Source organism: Syngnathus typhle, linkage group LG16 (genome assembly GCF_033458585.1).
Source record: "Syngnathus typhle isolate RoL2023-S1 ecotype Sweden linkage group LG16, RoL_Styp_1.0, whole genome shotgun sequence".
Classification (NCBI taxonomy): Eukaryota; Metazoa; Chordata; class Actinopteri; order Syngnathiformes; family Syngnathidae; genus Syngnathus; species Syngnathus typhle.
In genome coordinates this window covers 5,518,515-5,529,426 of record NC_083753.1, presented here as the reverse complement: position 1 = coordinate 5,529,426, position 10,912 = coordinate 5,518,515, and the positions used below count along the sequence as shown (strand labels likewise).

The 10,912-nt window shown below is 47.0% G+C and overlaps 1 protein-coding gene across 1 annotated transcript; it reads left to right on the top strand.

Annotated features, from left to right (window-relative positions):
* The first annotated feature begins 220 nt into the window (after window positions 1–220).
* LOC133169670 (zinc finger MYM-type protein 4-like) lies at window positions 221–10,510 on the top strand. Its single transcript, XM_061302056.1, has 29 exons — window positions 221–720; window positions 1,560–2,166; window positions 2,245–2,297; window positions 2,369–2,518; window positions 2,591–2,654; window positions 2,779–2,981; window positions 3,160–3,284; window positions 3,366–3,585; window positions 3,661–3,873; window positions 3,965–4,115; window positions 4,193–4,308; window positions 4,379–4,720; window positions 4,822–4,972; window positions 5,101–5,276; window positions 5,360–5,531; window positions 5,679–5,795; window positions 5,881–5,924; window positions 6,004–6,142; window positions 6,291–6,353; window positions 6,664–6,809; window positions 6,909–7,917; window positions 8,045–8,121; window positions 8,189–8,318; window positions 8,441–8,592; window positions 8,667–8,781; window positions 8,845–9,132; window positions 9,218–9,329; window positions 9,494–9,562; window positions 9,802–10,510. The coding sequence occupies exons 1-29, from the start codon at window positions 682–684 to the stop codon at window positions 9,890–9,892; spliced, it is 5,334 nt and encodes a 1,777-aa protein (XP_061158040.1). The 5' UTR covers window positions 221–681; the 3' UTR covers window positions 9,893–10,510.
* Window positions 10,511–10,912: the final 402 nt, after the last annotated feature.

The window sequence follows — 10,912 nt, the reverse complement described above, 5'->3', positions numbered from 1 at the left end:
ATGTGATTATTTTCACGATTAAGGCATGTGACGTAAAGCAATTTATTGGTGCACTTTATGCAGTTTGGTTAAAGGGTATCAGTGCCACCTGCTGGACAAGAGTCATCTGGGAATTCTCTCAAATTCAGTCCCAATTGTACAGTATGTGAATGGGTTGCTTTATTTGCATATAAACAAAATCAGCAGACAACCAAGGCTCGACGTGCAATATGTTTCTAACCCTGGTTCAAATCTTAGCCCTTCCTGTGGCTGTTTGTTTCCCACATGCTTGCATGGACTTTCAGAAGATTGTAACCAAAACTAACATATGACGTGTTAATTGTTGCAATCGTATTTGTGAGGTGAAATACTTTTTCAGTGATTTGACTCAACTTTTTTTTTTACTCCCATTCAAATGAAGTTAAATCGGTTTACCGAGGTTTTTCTTTAGCATTAGTACCTGTACATCAAGTTCAGAACATAATGCTTTTGTCAGCTCAATTTGATTGAAGTGGTTCATGGCTATATTTCAGGCTTAAACTTTGCCATTTGACAGCATCATCCTTTAGGTTAGCTGCTGCTCGCCATGCAAGCGGCAAGGCCAGAGAGGGAGGACAAGGAGGAGAAAGAGGAGGAGAAAGAGGTGGTTGTGGTGCCTGCCGGGGTGCTGTTTGGAACCCAATGACTGCAGCATAATTAAAGATGGCGGATTCGGAGGAATTTAGACTCAAGCGATTAATGGTAAGCAAATAGCACTTGCTATGCAAATACATTAAACACCGGCTCAATGTTTATGCTGCGTCCGACCACAGTGTCATAAGCGGTCATTGGTAGTTTTCTCACAGCACGCCACAGCGGATACGGGTGCTTAGGCTAAAGCTAGTTAGCTTGCAACTGTGTGACGCTAGCACGCTGTTGTTTTAGCCGTGATGCCTTAGAGTTCTGCTTTCAATATCACTGGCTGCAAATGTGCCATCTTCCAACAGGCGACAGCAATCAGAACACAACACGGTGCTCTTGACAATGTTGTTGTCCACTAATGTAGTGTTTTCACGGTGTTCCCCCGCCCCCACAAGCCATTCACAAGGGGGCTTGCAAAACGACACACAGTGCTGCGTTCCAATATCTTGCTTCGTCTGTCGATTGATTCTATTTCTTTTGCAAAACATTCCAATCCTCACAAAGCTACGGGTTAAACATCCTACTGTAAAGGAAGAGACAAGGCGAGGCCTGTAATCGTAACAATTCATTCTAGTGGCTATTATATCGCTATGTCTCAATTTCCCCCTTTCTATTGTGCTGTCATGAAATTCATATGGATTTTTGGGTCATTTCATACGTTATGTGTTACTCTAGCCCAAAAAAAAGAAAAAAAAAGTGTCTTGTGCCCAAATATTGGCTCTCACTTTGCTTGTTGGATTGCCAGTGTAATGCATGAGTCACTTTTTGGTTATTTGGATTTTGATCATTGAAAACAATATCCACATCGATATTTTGACCTCAAATACCTTGTCGTGCCTGAGATGGCTGAGGAACACTTTGAGCATGATGCATAACTCGCCCTTTCCTGTTCTCCTCAGCATGAGCAGCAGCAATCCAGAGTGTTTGACCAGGTGATGGGCTTGGGAGACTTTGCTGATTCCTCTCAAGGCTCCAACACCTCTTCGAAGAGCCCCGCTCTGGAGGAGACAAAGGCCATGGACGAAGTTTCGGGAATAGAGGAGCATCAACATCCAGATGAGGACAACAGCAACAGCAGCAGTCGGCAAGATGAAAAGATGGATGAGGGGGCGGAGGAGTCGTTATCTCCTCGCATTGCTTCCCCCGTCGCTGAGCAGTCCTCCTCGTTCACCGTGGGGCCCAGTGAAGGAGGAGGAAGAGGCGAGGCAGCATTTGATGATGCGTTGGACGGCCTTCCTTCATTTGGTCCTGAAGAAGAAGAAGAAGAAGAGGAGGAGGAGGAGGACGAGGAGGACGAGGATTGGCACTTTGCTCTGCCGGCAGAGACACTGCAGGATGACGACTGTGTCAAAGCCAAATGCAAAAACAATCAATCGCGAGAGCAACAGAGCAAAATCCAAGACCGTCCCAGAGAAGATGTGGACGAGGAGCAAGAGAGGGAAGCCACAAGCAGCTCTGCAAACACGTCCCACTCATCCAAGGACAACACACCTGAAAGCAGCCAAGGTATGTCAAGGTTTCTTTTTGTTGAAATGATTTCTTTTGGGCAAAATTGCTAACATGATCTTTTGAACCTCTCATCAGAGGCAACAATTGTGAATCGGATGGAGAAAACACAAGACGGCCGGCAAGGAGAGGTGGGTCATGTTCAAATTGATAGGAACTCTTCTCCAACAATGACTTTCCGAATCCTTTGTGCGTGTGTCAGCGGTTTGAGCATCCTCCCGTGGAGGCCCGCAACCCTCCGATGTCTCCCAATATCACCATTAAAGATGAGCCAGTTGACGAGGGATACAATGCTGCTGTATTGCCTCAGAGCACCGTCAGACAGGTCAAAGAAGAACTCGACCATCAGGAGGTAAGTTCGGCACAGAACAATTATTATTATAAACAATTATTACAAAGGTGACCTCTATTTGTATTTTTCCAGGAAGAACTTCGAATTAGCTCCGTTTACTCTGTTGGCGGCGGTAACACGCTTGCGCCCCCTGTTGGTGAGTGTTTTTCATGCTACATATTTTCGAGCGTCCATTTTCCGTATAGTTGCGCATGAGCGAGCAGTATCACATAAAGCTTTCCGTTCATTTAAAAGAAGACGTTTGTTCCTCTTTTTTTCAGCCCATCAAGTGACAGCTCCCGCTCCCCCGCAAGCAACCCTTGCTTTCATTCCAGGGAGAGGCGCCCTTCTCCAAGCAGTGACTCCCCTTTCTGTCCGACCTCCGACCGCAATTCCGACTTCCCTTTCGTCCCTGTCGCCGATATCGCTTCGACCCCCTGTGCCGACCATTCCCGGCAGCGTTCGCTGCAGTGGCTGCTTTAAGGTACCCTGGCTGCTGTTCTGGCCACTCGCGCCAAAGAAAGAAAGAAAGAAAGAAAGAAAGAAAGAAAGAAAGAAAGAAAGAAAGAAAGAAAGAAAGAAAGAAAGAAAGAAAGAAAGAAAGAAAGAAAGAAAGAAATCAAACCAGCAACATATTTGGTTCCTCTGTTGAACATGTTTAGGTTCTGCTAAAAGGTCAAACGGCATTCCAAAGAAAAGGTTCAACACAGCTCTTCTGCTCCACTGTCTGTCTGACGGGACTTCTTCCCACAACAAGCAAGAACCAATTATGTTCTTTATGCAACTGGTATGTCCATCTTGGTGACCGAAACTCACCTCGACTCTTGTACTCTGATAAAACTCTTTCTTTCTTCTCATCTTTTTGCAGTGAGATTCTTCGGGTTCGGGACACGATAACAATTCCAGCCGACGACAACACCTACTTGCACTTTTGCGGCCAACACTGTTTATCCATCTTTAGACACAGGACCAAAAAAAATGAAAAGGCCCCTGAAAAAGTGGTGGAAAAACGGCCAGAGAAGAAGATTGATAACCCGCAGGAGAAGTCCGAGAATGTTCTTTGTAGTGTCTGCAGAATCCCCAATCGGGTAAGCCCATGATATTTGATTGCAAGTGTCCATCTTCACGATTGCTCCATATTTTTCAATGATTATCTCCGTCAGATCGAGCATGAAGTCAGCCACCAAGGCCGTCTGCACAAACTGTGCAGCGATGCTTGTTTTGTGACATGGCGCAAGATGCGACAGTTAGCCATGAACTGCTGTGAAGGTTGCGGGCTGTATTGTAATAGTAGTTCCGACTCCTATCATACGCTAACAATCGAAAAATCCGAGCTCAACTTTTGTGGTCCCACCTGCATTGGCACTTACAAACAGGTAGATATGCATTTTCCCAATAGGACACGTGGCACATGAATATTTGTAAAGTGATAACTTGTGGCCTTTCTTCTTCCTCCTCCCCAAACAGTCTTGCCGAAAGACAATTGAGTGCGCCAGATGTCAAAAGTCGGCAATGGTGTCGGTCACCATCATGGAGCGAGACGATAGGGGAAAAGTTCAACTTTACTGTTCGCCTATTTGTGTGCAAATGAGCCGACCACAGCCGCACACGCTAACCGGTAGGATGGGGGGGGAATAATAATAAATCAATTCCACCCAAAAATGACAATTTAATTGTCACGTGTCCGTTCCACAGGGGCTCCATTCCCATGCTGTCTGTGCAAGAATGTAGCTGTTCCTCAATACCACCTGGCAATGGTGGACGGCACCATAAGGAACTTTTGCTCCTATGAATGCGTTTCTACTTTCAGGGTAAGTGTGGTGCAAGAATTGCATCATCCTACTCACTATGGGTGACAACATTTTTGACATCTTTCTATAGAGAGCAGGACACACTGGGTCAGATTTGATCAATGGAAAACCGTCTCCAAGGGATGCCACACGACTCGGGTCGTCTTCCGGAGCCAGCTCGGTTCCTCCCATTCCTCAGGACTACCCATCTCCAGCCCCCTATCCAAGCCACCATGGAAGTAACAGCTCAGTGCCCCCTTTGGTTCCTCCGTCGCTTGGATTGACCTCAAGTGCGCCAGGGCAAGGCCACCCCCGAACGCCCGCCGCTCATTCTCTAAAAGCAGCTGAGGGTGAAGCCAGCGATAGCCCCAAAGTCACCTGCCACCAGTGTACCAAGCAGTTCACCACCAAGCCACTGCTTTTTGGCCACCAAGTAAGTAAGACACGAGCTCTTCCCTTCACCTTTTCATCATTTGAACAACAGAATTATTTTATAATCTTCCCCCCCCTTTTTTTTTTTTTTTTTCTCCTCAGGATCGGATTTCTGTCTTCTGCTCTATGATATGTTGTGATGTGTATAAAACACAAAACAATATCCTGGTCATGTGTGAAGTTTGTAGGAGGGACAAAGTGCCCTTTGACACCATGCACTACAACGGGAAAGACATTTTCTTTTGCAGCAAACGTGAGTCGGCTTTCATTCTTCCCATCATTCTTGGCATCCGTTTGAGAAAGCGAGCAAGCTCCATTCAGGCCAATAATGTCACCAATTGCATTGCCTCTGACCTTTCCCCCCCACCTATTCTCTTTCAGACTGTAAACAAAACTTCAAATTGTGCATCACCTCGCGTAACAAGGACCCGCCCTGCCGTCCCTGCAGCTATTGCTACGGCATTAGCCAAAAGATGTTGCATAGTCACTATGGAGGCAAGCTGGAAGAGTTCTGCAAACCCCTCTGCATGTCCCTGTACACCGTTCTCTACTATGGGGTAAGGAGAATTTATTCATGAAAAGAAATCCTCTTAGCCTAAGTGATTGATTGATCACTGTGACTTTACGGTTGCTCGCACAGATGGGTCGATGCGACAGTTGTCAGAAGCAGGGCTACTTAAACGAGAAGCTGCAGTACATAGGTTCGGTTCGGAACTTCTGCAACCTGACCTGCTTGCTCCAATACTGCTTCCTGAATTTCCAATCCACCCAGCACACTGCCAGTAACGGTACTGGACCAGAGCCACCTCATGGTAAGATAGAAGTTATAATCGACATATATATTTTTTATTTTTGCCCCACGCATCCGGGGGGGGGGGGGGGGAACGAAATCGTAAATCTACCTTGCACAGACGGTGTTCCGATTGTGATGAATGATTTCGAATGTCCAATTCTTTCAGCTCCAGCCCAGCCTCACCACTCCTCAAAAGCCAACCCAATCATAGCTGATGTGGTGTCACTCGCAAACGGCTCTGCAACTCAGCCCAGTGTGCCAGCGTCGGGTGTTGCGCTGACTGGTTCGACGCAAAACTTCTTTGGAGTAATATCATGATCAAAGGTTCACATTTTGAATTTGGTTTTCTTCTTTTTCTCCTATTAAAGGAGGCTTTCCGACCTCTGGTGTCGACGGCAAGAGTCTTGGTCATGTAAGTATTGTATCGTCGTCTCCAGAAACAAGTCCAAGTTCAAATACAAGAAAAGCACGACAAATCTTTGTTTTTGCAGGCCAGTACTCAAACGGACACCACGCACGGGCCCCCATCCTACCGACGTCAAATGAAGAACAAGTCAGTTCTTTGCCGGCCATTCACAATGGATCAAGAGAGCTTATGTCTGCTTCTCCGACCGTCCACTGATTCTTCAGGTAAATTCTGAATAATGTTTGGGGGGGAAAATTCAAGGAAGGGAAATCCTTTTGGTCGTTTATTGGCCTCATTTGGACTTGAATCACTTTGTGTAAGCGCCACTCGAATTGAATTCCAAGCTAATCACAGTTCCCTCTCTCCAATCAGATGACATCACATCAAATGACTGTGGAAACGCTGTTAAAAAGATGAAGAAGGACCAGGAAATAGGTGAGTGGCTCACACAGATACAGATTAGCTATATAGCTGCAGGTACACAAATAGCACATGATTGGATCATTTCTTTCGAGAAGTAACTGTATAGAAGCACTGTACACTCATTACCAGTTCAGACTATTCAGGAACAAACTGGTAGGTTGGTGGCCGTGTGATTGTTTGATTTCGGAGGAAACTAATCGTTGCAAATGAGATTTTCCGTACAATACGATAACATTGAGGAATTTGCATTTTGATTATGCCACGCAAAATTATTCATATAGGCTGATATTACCTATGTCATATTTTCTTCACCCTTGTCCAGCGCCATCACCACCCTCATCAAACTGCTCCACAGAGGAGGACAAAGTGAAGATGCTCATGGTGCCAGTTCCTGTGCCAGTCTTCATCCCAGTGCCCATGAACATGTATTCCCAGCACACGCCTGTTCCAATGCCTTTGCCGATTACGGTACGTTCCACATCATAACATTTGAATGCACCATTTGAAATCTTCTCAAGTGTTTTTTTTTCCTTTCTCCCTCTTCCTTCCTTCCTTCCTTCCTTCCAGCTTCCCGTGCCCATCATTATACCACCACCGAGTAAAGAAGTGACAGATGCGGCCATCCAGTCGAATCCTTGGAACGAAGATGAAAAGCAGGATCATGTCGAGGTCTCCATGGAACAGGAAGTGCTATTCCCCGTTGTTGTACCACCGCTAAGCAAAGCTACGAAAGATGCAGCTGTCCAGTCGGATCCTTTGAAACGACAAACGGAAGAGCAGAATCAGGCTAAGATGGCATCACAAATCAAAGATGTCAAAGATGTCGCTGTCCAGTCAGAGCCAACGCTGGTTGCACAAGTTCCCTTGCCCGTCGTGCCACCACTGAGTAAAGATGTTCAAGATGCAGCTGTCCAATCCGAACTTTTCAATTTCACAAAGCAAAATGATTTGGAGCACTCCAAAGAAGATCAAATCCCATCCAAGGTCCCCGCACCCATTTCTGCGCCACCGCTGAGCAAACATGCAATCACCGATGACGTCCAGTCAGATCGTGTGGATGTGGAGACAGCCGCTGCTGCCGCCGCCGTCCGGTCTGACACTTCGGATGTGGAGACGGCAGCCGCCGCCGCCGTCGTCCAGTCTGACTCGTCGGATGTGGAAACAGCAGCTGCCGCCGTCCAATCAAACCTTCTGGATGTGGAGAAGGCCCAAACTGTCCAGTCAGATCATTTGACTGCGGAGACCGCTGCCACTGTCCAATCAAATCCTTTCGATGCGGAGACAGCTGCTCCCGTCCAATCGGATCCTTCGGATGCGGAAGGCGGAACAAAGATGGATTTAGGAGGTGCAACATCAGAGGTGGTCGCAGCACCAGTCCAGCAACTTGAGGAGAGTCCAAACACAGCACCAAGCAACATTTCCCCTCCTTCGGCTAGCAAAAGGGAGCCGATTCGTACCTTGCGCAAAGGCAGGCCAAAGTCCAAAGCGACGACGTGTGAGCAGCAAGAAAGTGACGCTGCTGAACAACAGCCTCCCTCCTCTCCCATGACTGACTTGGAGTTTGACTTCCCGGCAGGTGGGTGAGATGTGAACGAAACCGCTCAAGTTGAACGAACGCCTCTGATAATATGTGCCAGTGTGCGATTGACCGAGAAGAATGTTGAAATATCGCCAATATCTTTTTGCTTGCTGTTGTTTTGAAGAAACGTATGATCAGAAGTCGCCGACCCCTCCGCGGGGTGTGAAGAGGCCCCGAGAAGGTTACACTGGTCGGAAACGGGTAAGATGGCAACGCTGGAGAACGTGCTATTGCCTTTGAATTGCCGCCAGCGTTTGCGTTGATGCAGGGGCGCAGGCGAACCACCCCGTTAGATGGCGGCGCCGTCGCGGCTCCGCTCAACTTCAACTTGAACTACATGTACGGCGTTAAAGCATGGAGGAGCTGGGTGCTGCAGCACAACACGCATTCCAGAAGATGTGAGTCCGCATACCGACGTTGTCGTCTCGCTTTTACTGGATCAATGTCATCGTTTTGCTTCCTTCCTTCCTTCCTTCCTTCCTTTCTTCCTTCCTTTCTTCCTTCCTTCCGCCGCTTGCAGCCAATCCCGTGATTGTTAAAGAGGACATTCTCCAGTGCGATTCCGCCGAGCTGAGCTACGCCCTGTCTTGTTTTATCAAAGAAGTGCGTAGGCCCAACGGCGAGTTCTATAGCCCTGACAGCATTTTCTACCTCTGCCTGGGGATACAGCAGGTACGCACGCGTCTCTTCTTCTTGGATTGTCCTTGGAGTCATCCATCCTGACCTTGAGTCTGGTTTCCCCTCAGTATTTATTCATCAAGGGCCGCATTGAGAATATTTTCACCGATGAGCTATACAGTCAGTTTGCTCTGGAGATCTCCGGGATGCTGCGACTCTGGAAGCCGAAACAGCTGCCCAACGGTAATGTTGTACACGTTATGGCTCAGGCTCCAGTCACTTGATGCAATGTGCCCCTCCCTCCAGGTAGCCCCGTGTCCTCTCGAGTGGAGGAGTCCTTCCTGTGGGAGTGTAAGCAGCTGGGCGCTTACTCCCCCATCGTGTTGCTCAACACGCTTCTCTTCTTCTACACCAAGAACTTCCGCTTCACCACTTTGGCACAGCACCAAAGCCTCTCCTTTTCCAACTTCAGTTTGCACACCAAACCCTGCAGTCGAGCGGGCAAAGTCCTCTACCTCAAATACCGGCCAAGCGGTGCCGCCGCCGCCGCCGCCGCTGCTGCTACGGCTACTTCCAGCCGTGCAGAGACGGCGGGTGTGTGGAACACGTCGGCATCTCTGCCGCCCGCCGTGCTACTGAACATACTGATTGCCAATTTCATTCTGATTATTGTTTTTAGAGCGAATGAAGAAAAGGCAAGAGAAGGAGGATGGGGACATAGAGATGGTAGAAAATGTTACCAATCCTCTGCACTGTCCTGTCAGACTCTATGAGTTCTATCTCTCCAGATGGTAAGACACAGGGGCATGCATTTTACATTTTAAACCTTCATCGTTCTATTTAACGAGATCAATAAAGTTTTCGAATCGGTCCATTTTTCAATTGGATATGCGAGCGCTTGTGTTCCAGGTGTGAGCAAAACTCAATGTTTCTTCTCTCTGTTTGTCCCCTGAAGCCCGCCAACAGCATTGAAGAGGACTGACCTGTTTTATCTCCAGCCTGAACGCAATGTCCACACACACAGGTCAGAAACCGCAACCACCATTTAGACTTGCTTCTCGCTTACCTTCCTTGTGACGATTAATAGTTGAAGAAAAAAAGAAATCCACTTAGGAATTATTGAGTGCATGCACCTCATCATTCTTCCCAGCACACTTTGGTGACTTTGACTTTAAAATGGATCCCACTGTATTTTTAGGATGAAATGCACATTGATCTGATGTCCTTGTTTCCCTCTCCTGGCCTTCTTTTGTTTTCCCGCAGTTCCCACTGGTATACTTCTCACGCACTACATCACACAATTCTGCAGAGCATGCTCACTCGCATCTTGGCGGTCAAAGAAGTTCAGCGGTAACAGGAGCCAATGGCATCGCAGTTGACACTTTTTGGAACGGGACTGTGTTTTCACAGCATGGCGTAGTAGGCATAAGCACACGTGCAAACACATGCCAGATGTTGGCTTGATGTGAAGAAGCGGGCGGGCGGGCCGTGGTGCTTTCAAGGACACAATGGATATCTGTCTCAAAGATGAGCTCTTTGTTAATTGGATGCCTGCTTCCTCCGACCAACGCTCCTCCAGTTTGCTCCTGTTTCAAATAAAAAAGGAGTGTCCCGGACTATTTGAGTTCTCCTCTTATTCCATCCATCCCTGTCAAGACTTTCCACATCAGATCCAATGGTGGATTCTTTCCTTTGATTCTGCAGTCCTCTGAAAGCTGTGCCGCGTGTCTGTCAGATTGCTGCTGCCGCTGCTGCTGTACTGGCCTGGCCTTCTTTCTCCCCAACACCATCAATGGATGACATCATAGAATAGTTTGGGTTATGGGAAAATGAGAAAATTCAAATATGGTGATGTCATCAGCTGCATGTTGAATGCTCGAGGAAACTCAACAGTGCCTCATCTGATAAATTGCCCATCATTCTTCGTCCCTTTTGCGGTGGCCCGACATAAATTCTTCTCTATAGCCATGAATTCTGCCCTCGTCTTTTTTCGTGCTCCTCCTTGTACCCCGTACGCATCCATTCCACTTTCCACGGTTTTTTTTCTTTTTCTGGGGTTCAACTCACATTCATGTGGCTTTGCACTCTTATTTGATGCATTTTCTTTTTTTAAGTGCTTCTGTGTCATGGTGTAATGTTTTAAGAAATTTTAAGTTGAGCTTTTTTGAGGGGCTGCCAAAAAGTTAAAAAATCGGATTTGTACTTATTGATATTCTGCGCATTGTCAGGTGACCAATAAACTTGTTTAAAAAAAAAAAAAAAAAACTCATTATCTAACACGTGAGCAGTCTTCTGCAACATGACATGGAAACAGTAAAGCAGTTTAAAACTTTATTTCAGTTTTGTCTGAACAGTTTCACAACTGTGCTAAAGA